Genomic DNA, 22,875 nt, shown 5'->3' on the forward strand with positions numbered 1-22,875 from the left:
AATCTTTTTCTTTATGCAAACTTTGAATGATCAATTTTTTGTTCATTATTCTATTGTAGATTTACTGAATAGTTTTAATTAGATATAAGCTTTGTAAATATCTTAGACATTAATATTGTATAATTATTATAATAGCTCCTAATATTTTGTTACGAATTATTTCTAATTATTGTAAGTTAAGCACTGTAATAAAATAAATAAAACCAAAAATTAAACTTCAATTTTTACTCGTCTTTATCTTTATTTATTATATAAAATTTTATTCCTCTATAAAATAAATAAAATAAACAATAATCGAATAAGAATAGAAAATGAATTTATAAAAAATAATATTCAAGTAAATAAAATCATAAATAATGAATAAATGATAGTAAAAAATGATAATATCAGCAAATAGGAAATAATGTTAAGATAGATGGGAAAAACTCAGTGATTATTCGTCATAATATTCTAATTTTCGTACTCTAATTTTGAATTCGAGTTGGTCTTTTCAATACAGTTCCTGAGGCATTCCCAATCGAATAATTACAAAAATCCAATATTGTCTCAACAGCTGGTAATTGCTAAGAAAAATAATCTTATTGTGTACACATATTTTTTGGAGTAAAAAAATTTATTTCATAAAATTTTCTATAAAAATTAAGATCACTATTTGATAGAGATTAATACAAAATTTCGGGGCGATCGTCTTGGATCAAATTCCGCTTTCAATAAAGGCTTTAGGCCATTTTCAGATAAAAATAAAAATCTATCTAACAACACAACTGTTTCTACTAATGGTGCGAGCATCATCCTGATAGCTTCAAATGCAACAACTTGATGCCATCTTTTTAAAGAACTTTGTACTTTCAATGAATCAATATCAGAATCTACGATTCGTTTATCACAGCTAAACTTCGATGTCGCTAATTTACAATACCTAAAAAATAAATAATTAAATGAAACACATAGCAATATCAGAATTGTTTTCATAGATCATTTGACTTACTCTACAAAAGACATTTTATCTGTAACTTTGACATTCTTCACTCGACCATGTTTCATACAGCTACCGTTTTTATTTATCAAAATCATCTCTAACAAGGCCCTGTAAGCATGAACTTTTAAATCATCATATTGTCCATTCTTCATTTTATCACAGTAGTTTTCAACAGCATGACAAGCTACTTCTAATGCTGCATAATTTAGAGAATGATCTGGTGTATTTATAATATATTCACTTAATGGATACCCATTATGATCATCATCGCTGAAACAACATACATTTATTAGAAAATCATTGTCGATGAGGTAAAATATTTTCCATTCTCACTAACTTACTCAACAGTGAGTTTCATATAACAACATCCAACAACACTAATAAACTTTATTGTATCCTGTTTGATGTAAATCTTCAATAATGTAGCAGCTAAGTCACCACATGGATGCAGTCCAATTAGACCATACTTATTATTTATTGATTTTAATTGAAATTTGTTTGTAAATATTTCATCAAGTGTATCGATAAGTTGGGAAGAACAATTTTCTTTTTCTATTTTAGCACATAAATGATGAGAAGATTGAAAATAATGATTAGGTATATATTTTTTTAATGAATATAAAAATTCATTATCATATTTTTTAGCTAAATCTGATAGGCACTGAGCTTGTTCAATACAAATAACAGGCAAGTTATATTTATATGTCAATTGTCTTGCAAGGTGTCCCATTCCTGCTCCAGTATCCACAATGCATTTACATTGTGACAGGAATGCACATTTTGCACAGATCTAAAAATTTTTTTATTATTTTTAATAAGTTATTGTTTAATAATAATTAAATAATTATTACCTCGGAGAATTTATCAATTTCATAACGTTTTTTAACTTTAACATGCTTCACAAGAATGTTCTCACATCCTTGAATTAATTCTTTCTCGGTAATTGTTTTATTAAATTCATCTGAACCGTGTTCTATTAAGTGATAATTCCACTCTAATGAGCAACATACCAGAGAAGTTTTGCTAAGTGGATTTCGGTCAATTCCTAAGATTTTAATTAACTCACGTAGAGCTAATAAAGATAGTGGCCAAACTTTGGGGCTAAAAACAAATTCTAGGTTATAAAATTTTTATACAAACATTGGTAATCTTTAATTGTTTCATTATTATTCAACTATTATTTTAAATAATTATTCAATTATTATTCAACTATTATTTAATTAATAACTATTAATTAAATAATTATCGTTCAACTAACCTCTTTGATTCATTGAGTATCCATAACCCCAATTCTTCTGGCGTTATTTTTTCTAATATCTGTGTCCATGATTTTGGCAACTTGGACCATAAATCTTCTTGAAAAAAATCCTAAAATATTCAAAATTAGCGGGTTAGTGATTAACTATTTAACTGGATCAAAGTGTCGCCACAGGTCAACAAAACAAACACATGAAATCATGCAGGATTTTTTATAAAAAATGAAAACTTGATTTATATTATGATAAAAAAATGAAATGAGCATACTAACAACAATGTAGGCATCTAATATCCATCCATAAATTTTGAAGATATGCAATATATTTTTAACAGTGTAACGAACTCCGTGACAAACCGAACACGTGCAGTTCCTCATTCTCACAATATACTTTGAATGTATATTTCATTTCGATTCTTACAACTAAAGTTCCGTTAAAAATTCAAAGTAATTTCGAAATGAATTGCTATGACTACATTTTAATAAATTAAAAAAATAACCATGTATTTTACTACTACTGATTAGATATTTGATTAACAAACAATGAAATTTGTGGACATTTTAAGGTACACAGTTTAAATTAATTCTTAATTATCATAGAAACATAAGTTTTTATGTTTTAATTTTTTAATTCACTACTAATTGAATAATTATACACTTCAACAAAATTTACAGGTGTTTAATGAGAAACTATAACCAAAAGAAGATGTAAAAGAATCAATAATTTAAAAAAAATTCCATAGAAAAAAATGGTAATGAATTTCTATTCTATTATTAAATAGCTTGAAATTTTAAATGTACTGAAAAATAATTGTTATTCCGATCAGAAAGATAATGTTTAAAAAAAAAGTAAACAATAGATTTTCGCAAGTTCTTGAATTTACGAGGTTAAGTAATAATAAAATGGATTAAACTTAAAGATAAAATAATTTGAATCAATTCTACATGCATTACGAAATAGATATATCTGAACCAACATCTATACATTAATTGTAAAAATAATATTTTTTTAATGTATTTAAATATTTTATGTAATACCCTTGCAGTGACGTTTTTTTTTTGTATTTTTTAATCACTTTATCAACAGTGAAAGTAAAGTAAATTGTTGTGAATGTCTCTCATGCGGATGAACATATTTTTATTTGCCTTGCGGCTGTTTTCTCTTCATATCGAATGATATATCTGAACAAAAATTTTTCCTAATTTTCAATGACACAGATTAAAAAAGATGAGATGTTAAATATTACAATATTTGATCAACCATCATCATCCGGCCACCAGGAAAAATATTTATCGTGTATTAAAATCACCGGTGAAACGGGTATCAAAATCATTTTCTAATACATATGCAATTTACATTAACATTGGTTTATATAACAGCACCAAGTTATCAGCTACAACCGAGGAAACATATCATTTTACATATTTAACATTTGAAATTATAAAATTGCAGGCAATAAATTGCAAGAAAGATGTTAACTATAAACTCATCTACTTTATTGATTAATGATGAAATACGGTACAGTTTCTGCGTTCTACTTTACAACACTTTCACTATTCAACAGTTACGTTATTCCTGTTGAATACTCTTGCTGCTGCACAATGAATCTTCCTTTTATTTAATGTTTATACGTGGATCAGTGAGCAAATTAGAGTAAAGTAGAGCAAGATCAAAAATTGGGTTTATTTCAATATAATGAATTTTTTTTTAAAATGATGAAGCAATTAATCATAAAATAACAAAAGTTTGATTTATTAAAAGAAAATAATACTAGAAATTTTTTTTTTCTTTTGATTCTCATTCTAATTTTAAAATATACTTACACATATATCCATGTGAATTATAATAGGATAATCTTAATGAGTTGTACTTAATAATATAAAATAGTTTTAAATCATTTTTTACTAATTTAATGGTTTAATTTATCATACAAATTAATTTAAATAAATTTTAGAATATTAATTATATTCCAAATAAGATATAAATAAAATAGAATTATTTTCTCTATTTTAATGATATTTTCTTATGAGTTATCAATTGTTCATCAATTCCAATTAAGCTTCAAAGAAAAGTTTATCATTTTTTATTTTAATATGATATTAATTGCATTGATATCAATAATGTTATGCGAGAATAATAAATTGTTTCACTTTTAATTTAATTTTCAGGGAATAAAAAGGAGTTTCATGTATGCTGGCACTAATATCAAGTACAAGTTGATTAAAATGTATATGAGTAATTATAATAAAATAGTTTCATTATCACATTTGAGATGTGAGATGTGAGTATTTGAATCTCTTACGCCAGCATAAGTGAAAGTTTACCAAGTAGGCCGAGCGTCTTGAATCCCTACCGTGTTTGAACGTTCGCCAAATACTACTCATCACCACTGATTCAGTTGCTCTGTCAACTAGCGGCCTTCAGAACATCGACTGTATAATATAATCTTGGTAAAAGCGAATGGTCTCCTTGAATAGACGCTGCACCAAGTCATCAAGATGCTCTACCGCAGAGAATCCAAAAATTTCTCACCATTTCATTTCCATATGACTTTTCAATTATTTGATGTTTGTCGGACATCCTAAATTCCAATTTCTCTTTTCACCTGTATACGTCCCATCCACATTCTATTGCCATGACTAATAATTAAAAAATTCTTCGAGTGTCATTGGTATTTATTATTCATTCAATAGATTTTCATTTTGGGATACAATCGGATGTTTATCCAATATTTACATATGCTATTTTACCTGTATTACTCATCATAATTTCTATTATTTGTGCTAATGTTTGTGATAAAATGATGTATATTTAAAATGCTTGATAACTTAGATCATCATGAAGTATTTACTCATTAGTAAAAATGATTGAATGATTATAATAATGTTATAAATAATAGTCATACAATGAGTGAACATACTATGTTGAAAAACACAACTTTTTTTTAAGATATAATTTATATAATAACAAAAGTGGAAACTCCTGCACGAACTTCACTGTAAGCTGATATTATAAATTAGAGTTTTTTCTCTATTAAATTTATATAACGATGATTTTATAGGATTAATTGATCAGACTTGTGAAAAAAAAATCCTGAAAAGTATTCAAATACAAATATTTAGCTTATAACAACTTTCTGAAAAATTAATACATAATTATATATTCTGTTAAGTTGAGTTTTTCATCAATCGTTTTCAGATGAAAAAAAAATCATCAAAAGTATTTGCAAAAACAATTAAAATAAAGAAAATATTGTATTTAAATATAAATAATAGATACTTTCATTGAAAAGTGTTTCAAATAAAATAACAAATACTCTGAGAGTATTTAAATACTTTTACTCAAATACTTTACAAGTATATAATTGATTACACCTAAATTTTATTAACCTACGAATACTTATTATTCTTAGAAATAATACCAATTATAAACCTACGATAATAAATTTATTTATTGAATTTAGTTTTTTTTAAGTATGAGAAAAATTCCATTGATGAAAATCTAAAATTAAAATGATTCAAGAATCCAAAAAAGGTAATAATACATTAAATATCTTGAATAATAAATTTCCGTCCTATTTTTCAATCTCAAGTAGATAATTTTTTTCATCACCAAAATTTCATATCTCTAATAAATAGAAGTTGTCTAAATATAAACCAAAACCACACTTATTTATTAATGAACTTGAATTATTTGAATGTTAATTTGGTATTTTAATTAAAATATGTGCATATAAATGTAATTTTAATTAGAATGTGTAATATATAAATAATAATAGTGAATAATTGCGTAGAAATATTCACTATCACTAGCCAGTGAATGCTTAGACTACTTTTATTCAGCAGATCTTTAGTTTGGCGTGAGCCGGGTACAAATCACACCCTCCGGCAATCGACATTTTATTCTTGTACGAACGACTCTTCCTGAACTGGAAAGTATGTACTCTCTCTCGAGGTCAGAAGCCCAGAGGTAACATATATGTATATTCTCATTGCTTGACCATAAGTTTTTCTTAAATTAAATAATAAACATCTGGCTGTCAAGTAGAAAGCCAATCAAGTTTTTTTTCGAAACAATATAATATTCTTGCTAATTATTGTAGATATTTACAATAGATTGAAAGCGATATTGGAATTAGATAACAAATCAAATGTTCTTCAAGAGATTCAATTCAAATGTCAGCTTTATCTTATTTATTACTTATTTGACTATCTTGTTATTGAAACTTGCTTAAATTTTTTTTTATTTCAGATATTATTAGACAAATTATTAAAAAGAATGATAAGATCATTCAGTAACTACAGAGAAAGGTATCACGACGTCTGCAATATTAGAGAGGAGCATCGAAAGATTGAGTAGTGGGAAGTAACAGGGAGAAGTGGGTTCTGAAGTCCGATCGCTCTTTAGTTCTTTCACGTCGCTTCTCACGACGTCTTTCTGCCCAATACCGATCGCTCTAATATGTTATTTGGAGCCAGGTAACGAGCTACGATCAACTGAATCGGTGGAATTTTTAACTGCCATTCAAAAATATTTTACATCATCAACATGAGAATCTTTCACTGGGTAATTATTCATCAATCATTAAATTAATTATTTATTGTACTTTTTTATTCATTACTTTTATTATTAATGCATGTAATTATTTTTAGAAATTGCTGATTAAATAATTAATGAATTTTTTTTTGTTCTATGGAAGAATGTTTTTATAATTAAATTGATTAAAAATAAAATAGTGATCTGATTAGAAACTTGATCGAGTAATATTTAATGAATTCTTATAACGTCAATGTACGTGTGACCAGTATTGACGACAACCCAATTCTCCATATTCGGTATACTTGAATTTGAAATCGGTTTATCACTTATTACTTATATGCACTTTGCTCATCAATAGAATACCAATAAATAATATTAGAGATTTAATTGTATTTCATTTATTTTACAGGCTATTATTGTGGCGGTTGTCTTGGCGGCGTCTGCTGCTGAAGAAAAAAATCGTGGAAAACGTCAATATTTTTCAAGAAGAGTAGCTCGACCACCACCATATGCAGTTCAAATGGAACCAATTGTCCAGTATTCACAGAGAGATCCGCTTTATAATCCTCTAGCGAGTGCTAAAAGTGATCATGATTTTTATCAAGATGATAGCGTTAATAATTATTACGGAAATTCCGAGCCAGAACCAATTATTGAAATTATCATCAAGGAATCAAATGAATCTTTGCCGACTCTTCCTACACCCACGACTCAGGCGCCAACGAAATCAACGAAAGAACCTATTCAAGTGTTTTATGTTAAATATGAGAAAAAAGATCAAGGGAATGGGAAATCTCGTGTTGTGTATGATAAACCAATACCTGCTCTATCACCTCATGAAGAACATGAAGAGATAAAACCTGAAAATTCTATAACTAGTGTAGATAAAGAACCGGATGCTTTAGTGACACCAGCACCAACTGAGCCGACCACCACTCTTCGGGCAATAATTCGCCCCGACAGTGAGACTTATCATGCACCAGGTGGAAGTGGAATAAAAGTTACTTTCGGTTCTGAGAAACTTCCTCCCAATAACCACAAGAAACGAAGCGATCGAGAGCATCCAACGTCACATCCATCATTTTTAAATTCCTTTTCACCGGCTTCGTCTTCAGTGCCTAAAAAACAACATGGGTCTCCATTCTCATTACCACCGAATCATCATCGTCCACTAGTCTTCCCTCAACAACGAATTGTCAATTCATTTTCATCTCAACAACAGCAACAACATCTATCACACCAACAACAATTGCCACCACAACCAAATTATTCCACTTTACCACAATTCCAATCACCATCACCTGTCCTTAATGGACCGAGACCTCAACGTCTACCAATTACCATACAAGGATTACCAGAGATTCATCAACGTCTACAATTCCAATCGTTTCCACCTCATAGAATTAGCATTAATCATCCTCAGCAGCCTGGTTTCCCACCTGCCATTTCTGTCTCACATCAAAGTGTTCATGTACAAAACCAACCACCAACATTAAATCCAAGTAATTTTGAACGTGATCCAGTCCATTCTCATCAACAAATTCAACAACAATCACAGCATCACCATCATCATCATCAACAACAGCAACAACAATTATTCAAACAGCAACAAGAGAGTGATAAGCAAAAATATCATGAACAAAAAAGGCAACAAGATCTTATCAAACAGCGAGAACAACAGAGACAAGCTGAAATTCAACGACAGGAGCAGCAGAGACAGGTTGAATATCAGAGACAACAAGAGCAACAGAGACAACAAGAACAACAGAGACAACAAGAACAACAAAGACAGCAAGAACAACAGAGGCAACAAGAACAGCAGAGACAGCAAGAACAACAGAGGCAACAAGAACAGCAGAGACAACAAGAACAACAGAGACAAGCTGAATTTCAACGACAAGAACAACTCTATCAAGAAAGGCAAAGATATGAGCAATTAGAGAAGCAGAAATTGAAACAACAGCAAAAAAATCGACAGGAACAACAGCAGCAGCAACATTTTAATCAACAAATTGATTTTGCAAATCAACAGTCTGGATTTTTATTACCAAGTGGAATTCAACAGCACAATAAACATCAATCTTTCTATGAACAACAGCAGAAACCTGCTGAAATTTTACCATCAGTGCCTAAATTAGAACAGCATTATGCTATTCGAGAGAATCCTCTTCATCCAGGACCATTTCCACCTAGTCCGAAATTCACTCCTCTTCAGTACCCACAAAATAATTACTCAACACGACAACAATCTGGCATTTCACATCAAAGACAGAATTCAGTAAGCAGTTCGGAAAATTTCTCTAAACCAAGTCCATCACCAGCTGAATTATCTACACCTAAATATCAAGATTCTCAACTCAATACACAATTCTTTGGTCAACATCTTCCAATTCCTCAACAGTTTTCCAGTTTATCACAAGCTCAGTCAATTTGGGGTCAATATAAACCAACAGATAATAAGCAAAAAATTTTTGCTACTCCTGTACCGAAAGGTGAGACAGTAAATGTATCCTCGACACCTAGATATGTGCCGAGTACAACTCAAACTCCACCAACGACCACAGTTGCACCTACAACACCAAGAAACGAAGAAAAGATAAAAGAAAATATTGCCAATTTACCAGATGAAGTACCAGATGATATTAGAGAGCAATTGCTAAGCTCTGGAATCTTGGGAAATGCGGATATTCAAGTTCTTGATTACGACAAGCTTGGAGATACTCCAATAGAAAATTTACCACCTGAAGCACTGGCTAACTTTTATGGTGCCGGTGGTGGTGCTGTGGCTGCAAGTGCACCAGTACCAGCGGTAGCAAAGAAACCAAAGATCAACAGAGATTCTAAAAAGACAACAGCTACTAAAGTTGAACAAGCTACGCTAAAGCCCGGAGGTGTAGAAATGAAAGTAGTACACTTCGACCCGAATACGGCACAAGGCCAAGCCATTGCTGATCAGCATATACGGGAAGATGCTACGCATTTGAAACCGGTCACTGTAGGTGCTGAAGATGATAGTCAATACAATCGGTATCTTCCACTTAAAGTAAGTGGTACCTCTTTCCCAATCCCTGATGTACCGGAATTAAAAGATCGAAAAATTTCAAGTGTGGTGGTGCTTGCCCCCGTTGATTATAACTTCCGGGAAGATGACCAGTCACGTAATTCTAAAAAATATGGAGAAGTAATGCCAATACGATTCTTAACGAGAGAATCGTTGAAACGAGTCTTGAAAAATCCTAGTGAAGAAAATTTTAAAAAGTGGTTAGAACAAGAAAGTCAAACTGAACCACAAAAACAGTCTGTCATTTTATTTGACACAACGTAAGTTTTATTATTAATTTTTTTTTAATTAATTAAATTGATTATAATAATTTTAATATAATAAGATTTTTAATTGGATAAATAATGACTTTCAGGTCGAAAAATCAAAAGAATGGAGAGAAAGAAATTTATATGTACGATGTGAGTTCTCAAACAGTCACCAAACTATCTGGAGATTTATCATCTGCATTTGTCGACGCTGCAGAAAGTAATTCTGAAACTTCTGATTCTATCGACGATTCGTCCTTCACACCCTAAACACATCATATCTTATTGATTATTGAGTAAGGATACAAGATATGAATTAAAAGTCAATGTCATGATGCTATTCGAATGAAAACGCTTCATATTGGTATTCAGATAAATGCAAAATATGTTTAATTAGTATAAAATTATTTTATTTTTTTACGTATTTAATCAGAAGGTCGTTTAATTATGATATTTTCAGCCACATTGGCTTGTTTCCCGTTTGATTGATAATGTATGTATCATAAATATTTTTTTATTCTAATATTATATGTATATATTGTATTTTGTACTTTAATATTAAATTTTTTTTAATAAATACTATTTTTCATACAATTTTTCGATATAACAAATATTTATAACTACTTTAATAAATTAATTGTTATAAAAATTCAATCTAACCTATATTAAGTATGCATTTTATATCATCTTTGTAATGAAATTATTTAATTTTATATCGTAAAAATTGTATCAATAAAAAATAGTTCATAAAATCAAATAAAAAAGTTTTATTTACAAATATCTTGAAGTTTATACGACACAAGTGTCAATACAATGTGGTTTGGCTACAGTTGAGTCAACGGACACCTAGTAGGGATGATTTTTAACGAATAGAAAATCGTCAGCTGATTGCGAATAGACTTTCTGTGAACAACTGGCGCAGACTCTCTAATCAGAATCAACGCCGACTTTAGCCGAAAGCTTCCGAACATTCACAGAAGTTATTTAATGACGTCACAACTAAGCAAAGGAAGATAAAACGGCCAAAAAGACGAGTTTATTGTGTGTGAATAGAATCTTTGTAAAGTTTCAGCTTTTATTTAAAAAAAAAAAATGTCATACGCTTACCTCTTTAAGTATATTATTATTGGAGATACAGGTGAATATCAACATTTTTATACTAATTATCATAACATACGATGCTACATGTATTTGCTCATTTTACGTATTGGATGACAGCTCTGTTTTCATTTCAATTTCTTCCGTGCTTCAACATTTTCTTTAGCTTACATTTATTACAAATCTATGATAATTAAAATTAAATATATTCTATGGAATACATTAAAATAATTTGTCTTATTAAATGCAATAATTATTTAATAATTTTTTCTTCAATATTAAACAATAGCTTGGTTATTTATTTAAGCTGGGGATTAACATTAATGAACAAAGCATAAGTTTTTTTTCAACTAGTGAGTCATAGTTTATTGGTAAATAAAAAATGTTAGCATTGTAGGGAGAAATGTGTGTCTATTATTTACGCAGTTAAGTTGTTTAGAAATTTATTTTAATGATTTTTTTTCATCTGCCTGCAGGAGTGGGAAAATCATGTCTCCTTTTACAGTTTACTGATAAACGTTTTCAACCAGTTCATGATTTAACGATTGGAGTTGAATTTGGAGCACGAATGATTACTATTGATGGAAAACAAATAAAACTACAAATTTGGGATACGGTGAGATTATTATATATTATTTATAAAATTAAATGATATCAAAAAATCATTATAATCATTTCAAAAAAAATGATTCTTCTACTAAATATGTTTTATTAATAATTATTTAGGCGGGTCAAGAAGCATTTCGCTCTATAACAAGATCTTATTATCGTGGTGCAGCAGGAGCCCTTTTAGTTTATGACATTACACGACGAGAGACATTTAATCATCTTACTACATGGTTGGAAGATGCAAGGCAACATTCTAATTCAAATATGGTTATTATGCTGATTGGCAACAAGAGTGATCTTGATGCTCGAAGAGAAGTAAAGCGAGAAGAAGGTGAAGCATTTGCTCGAGAACATGGTCTTGTTTTTATGGAAACTAGTGCTAAAACAGCTGCTAATGTCGAAGAGGCTTTTATCAATACAGCAAAGGAAATATATGAGAAAATTCAAGAAGGAGTTTTTGATATCAATAATGAGGTGGGTTTTAATTATGCTCAAAGACTATAATTTATTAACTTCCCATTAGAGATCGATTTTTGAAATTCATAATTTTATCATATCTTTTACGTTATGAGACATTTTGCAATTTGTTCTAAACAAAAAAAAATTATTAAAAGATGACTAAATTACGGATTTCAATGAATGGGAAGTTGGTCGTTAGACCGCAAAGTATGTTCAGACCCATTTTGATTTCTATGGAATGTAATTGATTTTTTTCATAGGCCAACGGTATAAAAATCGGACCACAACATTCTCCCACAAGCCCAGGAGGTTTAGCAGGAACTGGCGGCCAAGGAAGTACACAGGGTGGTGGATGTTGCTAGGGACTGGGGGTTGCATGTCCACCTATACAATCTTCTTCAATCTAATGTCCTATTCCTGCTCTTTTTCACCCTCTATAAGCATACGTATTACATACAATTGTATTTCATTTGTACAAATTTTGTGACGTCTGTCGTATTCTCAGGTAACGAGTGCTGTTCTTTCGAACTAATAACATCATTAACATTATTATTATCATTATTTCTATTATTTTAACAATTAATATAATTATTACCTAAGTAAACTTATTTAACTAACATCACCACTCAATTGTTACATACTCAATACATTGAATTTTTTGTATATATTAAAAGAAAACAACAAATTCAAAAGGATAAAATTATTTTCATGTAATAATATCCAAATTAAAATCCATTGTTAAACTCAATAAATATTTATCAAGAATTGCGATAAATATAAATAATAAGATAATAATGATAGTGGTGATGTTGATACTAACTTTTATGTAGTTTATCAATGAATATGACTTGAATATAGAGAATGATTAATATATATAAATATAAAATATGATGTATAAAAAATGTGATTAAAATATGCAAATTTTTTTCATGGAAACATTTAAATTTATATAAATCTACTAGTCTTGATGAATTAATAGAAATTATTTTATCTTTTAGTCATTTTTTTTTTACCATCTAAAAAATTTTTTTGATAAATCGAATTATAATAATAGACATTGGAGAGTGTTTTTGGAGCAGGAATGACACTCACTCGTCCACCTAAAGCGACACGATGTATATGTCTATGTACTTTCGGTGTACCTAATTATTAATTAATATATTATGAATTATGATCTTTTCTTTAGCCCATATGAAACAATTAATTATTAATTATTAGCTAGTAATATAAAATAATATAATTACATTGTAACTACACTGAACTTTATTTACTAGAAATAAAAGCCTAATAATTTATGCGCCCAAATCATATTGTTGATGAATTGATTGACGCAGAAGATAAATATTTAATGGAAATTATTGACTTTTTTGCTGCTTCATAAAATTTTTCAACAATTTGCTTTTATATTAAATAATGAGCTATTTGGAGAAAAAATTATAATTATTCATTCATACAATATTTTATCAATTTATCATTAAAAAAATATAATAAAACATGTAAAGTATACCAACAATTTTTACTGTAACGACGCTGAAATTTTTTTTTAATTCAAAAATAATTATAAAAAATATTAGAAGCTAATTAAGTGAAAATGATTAATAATATATAAGATTTATTCAATCATTAAGAATAGTTGTTCACAAATATAAACCATTCGCTCTCATCTTATAATATTTAGCACAAAAAAGGTTGAAACTTTTTTTTGCTGTTATGAACAATTTTTTTTTATGGTTTTTTTAAATGTTTAGTAGATCAATGTTTTATTGAGGCATGTAAAAAAATTTTCGAATAAACAATATTTAAACAAAAATTTTTATAAAATTCTATTAATATTAAAGAGAAAATGAGTTTTCAAATAACTACATAAATTAATAAAATGATATTGGATTATTTCTATTGATAATCATTTTCAATTTTCCAATATTTTTCGCTATTCAAATAGAAGACAACCACAGCGACCTCTACCCATTAATGAATGATTTAATTGTATCAAAATGAACCACTAGTGACACTCTCGGCTTACACATGAACCGATTCTGTGTTGTTAAATTTTGAAACATAACCTTTATTTGTTAGACACTTATCTATGGTTATGTTACCAAATAAAATTCAGCGGCGTTTTGAATAAAAAAAAGTGCTTCAAAATGAGGTTATTTTTTATTTATCAATAAAATTATCATATTTATAACAACAAATCAATATCATTCTTAAATTTTTATATATAAATTCAATTTTTTATTTGAATTTTGCATAATTAGTTGGGTTATTTAACATAATTTATCACAACATAATATTTCAGTTCCAACAATTTGGATGACTGAATCATAAAAACAAATTGTATAGTATATGGTGTACTATTTTTACTTAAACGTCGACTATGTTATCATTCTTTATTTAGACGCAAGTTTAATTTTAAAACGAACTAAAATAATCAACCGAAACTCCGTCTAGTATAGTCTAGATTATTCTGTATGAGATCTTTTAAAAGCAATGCTCCCTTGCTGAGGGGTTCAGTTATTAAAAATCACGTGAAGCATACGTTTTAACCATAATAAACAACACACTCCGAAAAGTATCAACAATTGAAGGTAACTTTTTTTTATTCAGATAAACATTATTGTTATTATTATTAACAATTAATTTTATAGCGACTTATTGCAGTTTAATAACCTGTAATTTAATTATTGTGAGCTAATTTAATTTGTTCCATCAATAGCTACGAGCTTTCTTATTTCAACATTTATTCTGATAGTTTTAGTTATAATATTGACGTTGATTCTCATATTAAATTTGTTTCTAGTTTACCAAGATGACGAAATTAACTTTGTCACCCCAAGAACTGAAAGAAAAAGGAAACGAAGAGTTTCAAAAAGGAAATTGGGATGAAGCATTGGAGTATTACACCAACGCTCTAAAATTATCCAACGAAGAGAATTTAGAAAAATCCATCTTTTACAAAAACCGAGCTGCTGTTTATCTCAAACAAAAGGAATATGAAAATGCCATGAAAGACTGTGATGCAGCTTTGAAAATTTCCCCAAATGATCCAAAAGCTTTATTCAGAAGATGCCAAGCCTTAGAAGCACTAGGAAGATATGAAGAAGCCTACAGAGATGCTCGTTTTGTTATCAATGTTGATCCGAATAATAAAGCAATCCAACCAGTATTAGCAAGACTTCATGAAATAGTTCAAGAACGTTACAGAGAAAACTCTCGTACCAGTGCTAAAGTTGCTCAGATGTTTGAACTAGCTTTCAGTATGGAAACTAGTAAAGAAAAACGAGAAACTGCTTTTAATAATCTACTGGTTCTTTCTCGTGAGCATGCTGGAGCTGAGATTATGTTCAAAGAAGGAATGGTACCTAAAATAATGAAGTTACTTAAAATAGAAAAGAATAATGACGAGATTATCATCGCATGTATAAGAATTATAGCTGAGTTATGTAAAGAAAATATCGACCGGACGTCAGCAGCTATCAAAGAAATAGGTCTTCCTTGGTTTTTAGAAATGTTGAATAGTAAAAATGAAGAAAGAGTCAATGCGGCTCAACACTGCATGCAGGTATGCTCTTTATTTCAAGATTATAAATTAAATAGAATTAAAAAAAATGTTACAATACATCAAGTTACTAATATTGATTTGTTAATTATTTTTCAGACTGTCTTAAATAGCTACAGTGGTATGGACAACAAGCCAGACTCGAAACCAAAAAAAGAAATGTGTGAAAAGTACAAAAATGAAATTGACACCATGCTGACATGCCTGGTATTCAGCATAACAAATCGAACAATTACTGGTCTTGCTCGTGATGCAATCATTGAATTGATCATGCGAAACGTGCACTACACAGCTTTGGATTGGGCAGAACGATTGGTTGACATCCGAGGACTTCAACGATTAATGGAAGTTGCGAGCGAATTGGAAGAATATAAATATGAATCTGCAATGAACATTACACCATCAACAAGAACTGTGACGAGTGTTTGTTTAGCTAAAATTTATGAAAATATGTATTACGACGCTGCTAAGGAAAAATATTGTGCGGCGATTGATGAATATGTCAAAGAGATGCTTTTAGCTCCAGATACTGAGTCGAAAGTTCGTGTAACAGTTGCCATAACGACATTATTACTTGGTCCATTAGATGTTGGAAATTCAATTGTAGCTAGAGATGGAATTCTACAGATGATTTTAGTGATGGCTAGTACTGATGATCTTCTTCAACAAAAAGTCGCTTGCGAATGTATCATAGCTGCAGCATCGAAAAAAGATAAAGCTACAACAATTATCAATCAAGGAGTGAAGATTTTGAAGAAGTTATATCAATCTAAAGACGATTCCATTCGTGTCAGAGCTTTAGTTGGTTTGTGTAAACTTGGCAGTTCTGGTGGAACTGATGTTACAATCAGACCTTTTGCTGATGGAGCTACGAAGAAGTTAGCAGAAGCTTGTCGCAGGTTTCTCATCAACCCTAAGAAAGACAAAGATATGCGAAAATGGGCAGTAGAAGGTCTTTCTTACTTGACATTTGATGCTGAAGTTAAAGAAAAATTGATAGAAGATAAAGAAGCTATTCAAGCGATGATTGAAGTCGCTAAAACAGGCGACAAATCAGTAGTTTATGGTGTCGTCACTACTATTGTAAATCTATGTAATGCATATGACAAACAAGAAATAATTCCAGAAATGGTTGAGCTGGCAAAGTTTGCTAAACATCATATTCCTGAAGAGCATGAGCTTGATGATCCTGATTTTGTCAATAAGAGGCTAATAGCTCTAGCTAAAGCTGGTGTTACATCAGCTCTTGTCGCTTTATCTAAAACTGATAGTCAGAACAGTAAAGAATTAATCGCTCGAGTGTTCAATGCAATTTGTAGTCAACCTGAAGTTCGAGGTATTGTCGTCCAGCAAGGTGGTGCTAAGGCTCTTCTACCTTTGGCATTAGATGGAACTGATAAGGGTAAAAAGCAAGCAGCACAAGCCCTGGCGAGACTTGGTATCACAATGAATCCTGAAGTAGCTTTCCCTGGTCAAAGGATAATGGAAGTGATCAGGCCTCTGCTTAATTTGTTAAGTCCAGAGTGTTCAGCATTAGAGAATTTTGAAGCTCTGATGGCTCTCTGTAATATCGCTAGTATTAATGATAATGTTAGAAAACATATTCTAAAAGAAGGAGCTTTTGCTAAAATTGAAACTTACATGTATGAAGATCATTTAATGCTACAACGTGCTGCGACTCAGGTTGTCAACAATTTAGTTATGTGTGAAGAAGCCATCAAATTTTTCGAAGGTGAAAATGATAGAATCAAGTATCTGATTATTCTGTCAAGTGATGAAGACCTTGATACTAGTTTAGCAGCGTCAGGAGCACTCGCCATGATCACAGCATCCAGTATTAAAGCTTGTAATAAAATTTTCGAATCGAAACATTGGCTAGAGTCCATCCATTACTTATTAGCTAATCCCAATTCAGATCTTCAACATAGAGGTGTTGTGATTGTTTCAAACATGATCAATAGCCATAAAGAAATAGCTACTAAAGTCATTGAAACTGATATTATGGAAATCTTAATGGCCATCACCAAAAGTGAAACTGTGGAAAATAAAAAAGTAAAAGAACTTGCAGCTGCTGCTTTGGAAGCTGCTGCTAAATGGAAACTTATTGAAAAACAACCAGAAGAATCAAGACCTAGTGATTCTAACGCTAATTCCAATTCATTAGAATCCGTAGAATAAGCGAAAATTTGATCTTGTTTTATTATATATACATAGAACATATGTATTTACTTATTTATATATATTTTTTGTAAATATATATCGTGCAATAAGAAGTTATTTTGATAAGAAACTAATTCTTTGATTGTAGAATAAAGAATTTTTATTTATAATCTCTTGTACTTAAAATTATTTCATGAAAAAAAAATAATTTGTATATCTTTTACAAATAAAGAATTTGCCTTAAATCATCGTCGTTTTCTTTTAAAAATTTTATAGATACTTTAATTTAAATTTTTAAAAATGCATGCTCAAGTGCGTCATTAGCTGTAATGCGTGTTTTATAATTGACATCCAGTAATTTAGATAGTAAATCATATGCTTCTGGTGGATATTGCTCTGGTATAGTAGTCTTTTGAAAATAAAATTCAAATAAATTAGTAACTAAATTGAAAGAATTTTAATTTTAAAAATAATAATAATAATTAACCTAAATAAATAATATTAAATTAATTAAATAATAAGAATAAATAAAACCAAAAATAAAATACCTTACGGCAAGAAGTACCATTACTTTTGGAATGTATGCTCCGATTACGTAATTTTTGGCATAAATTTACAAGATCAACGCCTGGTGTATTTTCACTACATATCAATTTCTTACCTGATGTAAATATGAAAATCAAATTAATAAAAAACTAAATTAAAAATGACATAGAATTCAATGTGTAGGTCAACAGATTTTCTCAACTACTAGAATTCAATTCTAGAAGTGATTAGAATTGTAACAATGGAGATGCTTATTTATTACCCAATTTTCTCGCACATTGTTGTAATTTAGCAGTCCCAAAAACAGATATTATTTCTGCTAAAGCAGTGCAATCATCTGGGCATCGAAAGAATGGTTGAGTTGCACTTAGGATGCACAGCATTATAATTCCACTAGCCCATACATCTATCGCTAAAAAATGATATTCTGTTAAATTTGTCAAGCTATTTATTTGAATACTAAGCAAAGCTTTCTCAGCCATGATCAATTGATAGTTAAGAAATGAAAAATCTCACCTGGAGTTTGATACTGATATTTTAACAAAACTTCAGGTGGTCTGTAACCAGGAGTACCAGCCCTTGATGCTACTTGGGACGGTTTTACTACACATACTGAACAAATTTTTGGTTTCCCGAAACAACTACATTTGTTATCTGCTCCAGAATTTTTCGATGATATTAAAGACGGAGATTTGTGATTATTCTGAAATGATAGGAAAAAAATATATAACAATAAAACAGGGTTGATCAATCGATAATATTAATTTTTTATGTTATATTATATCCTAAATCATATTTACTTCATCTATTAATTTTCTTTTTGTACTTAATGTATCAGTCAAGGAAGTGTTATCCTCATCAGGATTGTCTTCTTTACGAAAACGTTGAGCCAATCCAAAATCTACCAATAAGTATCTAGAATAAATGAAGTGACTAGTGAAAATTATTTATGGGGTTTTGATTAATAATTTATAAGTGATTGACAGTTGATTAACATTACTTTTTTGTACGACGATCATATAAAAAATTACTAGGCTTCACATCTCTATGTATGATATTAAACAGGTGTACTTTTCGTAATGCAATTAGCAAAGCTCGCATGTAATACTTAAGTTCAGTTTTATCCATACTTCCTACATAATCCTAAAATAAAATATTTATTAATATTGATTGATAAATAGAACATATATGTGATAAGTAAAATCTTACAGAAAATTTATTATGCCTCATGTAAGGCATAACAAATGCAACGGACGGACCATTTCGAACACACAGCTCTACTCCTACAACATTATCTGCTCCACTGCAATCAAAAAAAGGAAATTGAAACTGAATGAATGATTTGAATGAACAAAGAAGCAAGGTCAATGTCCCAATGGTCACTCATGAACCTATTCTTGCTCAGTAAATTTTATTTTGTATTCAAAGAATGTTTTTTTGCATTCAATCAATAAAGAAATATGATTATGGAGACTTTATAGAAGAAAAAATTGCTTTGAAGTTGATTGAATACGAATAAGTTGAAACAGTTGGACCAGTGACCTTATGTGCACCAAGAAATGTTGTTAACAAGCTCACCCTATTTCTTGCAGGCATTGTAATTCAAGTTCAATCCTATCAGGTGGATAAGTTGGGATGATATGCTTGATAGCAAATTTTCTAGAATTCTGTTTATTTTTACAAGTAGCTAAATAAACAGAGCTAAAAGTTCCTTCACCGATCTTATAATGTACTTCGAATAATTCATCGATAATTGGTAATTCTTTCAGTAATAAAGTGATTTCGTTTTTTGGAGCTGTTTGAAAACATAAAAAAAAATGATAAATGAACATCAAAATAATAAATTTATTGTTGAATCCATTTCTGTTATTAACTAAAAATAAAAAGTTAACCTACAAGTTTTATACTTTATTATAAAACTTAACCTTTTTCATTTTCTACTGCTTCATGACTAGCCATGTTTCTATTAGACATACATTTATTTGCTTATTTACTATTTTAGATGTTAAATAAAACAATAACTTCAAAATAAAATTAAAAATAATAAATAAGCGCCAGCCAACTAAAACTCCTATGAACATCACTCTATTTACAATTTGTGATAAAGCTTTGATAAAAATTACCACTAGAGGGTATGTTTTGCTTCAGTTTATTTTCCGAACAGCTGATTGTTGATTGCAATAATGTGTCAAAGCTCATAAAAATGTCTAGAAATCAAAAAAGTTTAAATAAAACGGAAAATTTGGTTTTATAATTTTTTGTTTAACATTATTGAATAGCAATTAGTGTTAATAACTATAAATTAATCCAAAATTCAATCAAATGTTGAAAGTGTCGATTTAATCTGATTATACATGACTATAAATATTAACAACCCGGCAAATTAAAGTATGACACTCACCTTTCAACGTCTTGTCAAGAAAAAAATTAACTTTCGAGTTGATGTGTTCACAGTAATAACGATGTTCATCATTGTAATAGCATTTTATTCATTATTATCAAAAGAATGTACAGCAAAGATGAATCCTGTTACAAATAAACCAAATTACAGGCTAATTGTGCTCATTCTTACTAGCCCAGGAAACATGAAACAGAGAGATACAATCAGAAAAACATGGATTTCTGATAGAAATTTCAATGTCAAGCATTTCTTCGCCATAGGAACGTTAAATATTGATCAAGAACAATTGGAAACTCTTCAATCAGAACAACAGAAATTCAAAGATTTATTATTTCTACCAAAACTTCAAGATTCTTATGGAACTCTGACTAAAAAAGTTCTACAATCATTTCAAAAAATTTATGAAGATTATACGTTTGATTATTTACTTAAATGTGATGATGATTCGTTTGTTTTATTACAACAATTGTTAGTGAATCTTCAATCTTGGGAAGCTAAAGGAACTCGGAAAGAATTGTACTGGGGTTTTTTCAATGGAAAAGCTCATGTAAAGAGACGAGGACCTTGGAAAGAGCCTGAATGGAATTTATGTGATTATTATCTTCCATATGCTGTTGGTGGTGGATATGTATTGTCTTACAATCTGGTTAAATATATTGCTGTTAATGCTGATAATTTAAGGCAAGAACTTGACCTCTTTCTAAATCGTTGAATATAATTAATTGATTTATTTTATTTTAGTTTGATTGTTTACCTTCCAGGTTATTCAATGCTGAAGATGTATCTGTTGGCTTATGGCTTGCTCCAGTTGCAAATATTGAAAGAAAACATGATATCCGTTTCGACACCGAGTATAGATCTAGAGGCTGTTCTAATCAGTATTTAATTACTCACAAACAAAGTAGTGAAAGCATACAAAGTGTACATAATCATTATCAAACTTCAGGAAATTTGTGTGCTCAAGAAGTGAGTGAGAGGATGAGCTATCAGTATAATTGGACTGCTCCTCCTAGTCAATGTTGTGAAAGAAAGCCTGGATTAATTTAATAAGTTTCTGATAAACACTTTAATTTATATTTAATCATTGCTAATAAGAATCTAGTCAATTTAAAGGACTATAAAAATTAATAATCATTATATTCAATCATTATCTCTTATATTTCATAAAAAATTTTGTAAATCAGTTAAATTAAAACATTATTGTGCAAGTGAAAATTAATTTAAGATAGTGCATTGTTACGAAATAAAAATATCAAATTTTAATTTTTAGAAAAATGAGTGTAAACTATTCATTATTTATTAACTAATACCTTACCAATAGTTTAATTTTATTAGCATTGTTACACTTTTTATTTACTTTCATTTCTCTCAGTATATTTTACTAATGAAAACCTGGATATCTTATTGTAAATAAATCTAACTAGTTGCTTGTGTTAAAAAAAATTCTATGCAAATATTTAATTATGATATATATAATCATAATTACTATTCAATTATTATTTAACCAGAATTAAAAATGGTATTTTTGTTAAAAATTTTTATATGTCTTTCGTTCACTATTACAATAAGTTGTTTACTTATCAAGCAACATTTCTGAGCTTTAAAAAATAGAAATAAAATTTAAGATTAGTTGAGATAATTTTTCAGAATAATAAAAAAAAAATATTCCTTCTAATAAATTATTATTTATTTACATAATACTTTCTAAAGATCTACTATCAATAAAACAACTTAAATAATCTAAATTTTACATAGTTATTGGAAAAACAAAATAAACAATAAAATTTTAATGGATAGTTTTAAAGTATTTTGATAAAAGATAAGCTCAAATTCTATCTTGCTAAAAATTTAGGATTCTACAGATCGAATAAAGGATGAAACTGTTGTAATATTATTGATGTAAACGAATGTGACATGATTTATGATTGCGTATTATTACATACGAAAATCTACAAAAACA

At 29.3% G+C, this 22,875-nt stretch overlaps 6 protein-coding genes and 1 long non-coding RNA gene across 7 annotated transcripts; 5 read left to right on the top strand and 2 right to left on the bottom strand.

The window, feature by feature from the left end:
- Positions 1-605: 605 nt before the first annotated feature.
- Positions 606-2,631, bottom strand: LOC118064628 (protein RRNAD1-like). Its single transcript, XM_035079342.1, has 6 exons — positions 2,508-2,631; positions 2,238-2,347; positions 1,831-2,080; positions 1,321-1,769; positions 989-1,249; positions 606-919 (listed from the first exon to the last, which is right to left on the bottom strand). The coding sequence occupies exons 1-6, from the start codon at positions 2,610-2,612 to the stop codon at positions 649-651; spliced, it is 1,446 nt and encodes a 481-aa protein (XP_034935233.1). The 5' UTR covers positions 2,613-2,631; the 3' UTR covers positions 606-648.
- Positions 2,632-2,648: 17 nt separating this feature from the next.
- On the top strand, positions 2,649-5,330 carry LOC118064631 (uncharacterized). The gene is made up of 3 exons (XR_004690066.1): positions 2,649-2,800; positions 2,910-2,986; positions 4,404-5,330. It is a non-coding gene; the product is annotated as an uncharacterized lncRNA (long non-coding RNA).
- Positions 5,331-5,983: 653 nt separating this feature from the next.
- Positions 5,984-11,010, top strand: LOC118064627 (protein split ends-like). The gene is made up of 5 exons (XM_035079341.1): positions 5,984-6,204; positions 6,487-6,801; positions 7,184-10,095; positions 10,191-10,576; positions 10,914-11,010. Exons 2-4 carry the CDS (start codon positions 6,784-6,786, stop codon positions 10,351-10,353), a joined length of 3,093 nt encoding a protein of 1,030 aa, XP_034935232.1. The 5' UTR covers positions 5,984-6,204; positions 6,487-6,783; the 3' UTR covers positions 10,354-10,576; positions 10,914-11,010.
- Positions 11,011-11,048: 38 nt separating this feature from the next.
- Positions 11,049-13,604, top strand: LOC118064630 (ras-related protein Rab-2). Its single transcript, XM_035079345.1, has 4 exons — positions 11,049-11,221; positions 11,658-11,797; positions 11,908-12,264; positions 12,510-13,604. Exons 1-4 carry the CDS (start codon positions 11,176-11,178, stop codon positions 12,609-12,611), a joined length of 645 nt encoding a protein of 214 aa, XP_034935236.1. The 5' UTR covers positions 11,049-11,175; the 3' UTR covers positions 12,612-13,604.
- Positions 13,605-14,701: 1,097 nt separating this feature from the next.
- Positions 14,702-18,232, top strand: unc-45 (unc-45 myosin chaperone). Its single transcript, XM_035079432.1, has 3 exons — positions 14,702-14,837; positions 15,050-15,811; positions 15,908-18,232. The coding sequence occupies exons 2-3, from the start codon at positions 15,059-15,061 to the stop codon at positions 17,984-17,986; spliced, it is 2,832 nt and encodes a 943-aa protein (XP_034935323.1). The 5' UTR covers positions 14,702-14,837; positions 15,050-15,058; the 3' UTR covers positions 17,987-18,232.
- On the bottom strand, positions 18,111-20,627 carry LOC118064669 (cell division cycle 7-related protein kinase). The gene is made up of 9 exons (XM_035079433.1): positions 20,440-20,627; positions 20,093-20,309; positions 19,724-19,817; positions 19,515-19,657; positions 19,315-19,429; positions 19,031-19,217; positions 18,777-18,926; positions 18,517-18,629; positions 18,111-18,377 (listed from the first exon to the last, which is right to left on the bottom strand). The coding sequence occupies exons 1-9, from the start codon at positions 20,486-20,488 to the stop codon at positions 18,255-18,257; spliced, it is 1,191 nt and encodes a 396-aa protein (XP_034935324.1). The 5' UTR covers positions 20,489-20,627; the 3' UTR covers positions 18,111-18,254.
- On the top strand, positions 20,592-22,120 carry beta3GalTII (beta-1,3-galactosyltransferase 6). Its single transcript, XM_035079434.1, has 2 exons — positions 20,592-21,596; positions 21,677-22,120. Exons 1-2 carry the CDS (start codon positions 20,905-20,907, stop codon positions 21,960-21,962), a joined length of 978 nt encoding a protein of 325 aa, XP_034935325.1. The 5' UTR covers positions 20,592-20,904; the 3' UTR covers positions 21,963-22,120.
- The last annotated feature ends 755 nt before the right edge of the window (positions 22,121-22,875 follow it).

Source organism: Chelonus insularis, unplaced genomic scaffold, assembly GCF_013357705.1.
Source record: "Chelonus insularis isolate UGA/USDA-ARS -01 unplaced genomic scaffold, ASM1335770v1 contig_24_pilon, whole genome shotgun sequence".
Lineage (NCBI taxonomy): Eukaryota > Metazoa > Arthropoda > Insecta > Hymenoptera > Braconidae > Chelonus > Chelonus insularis.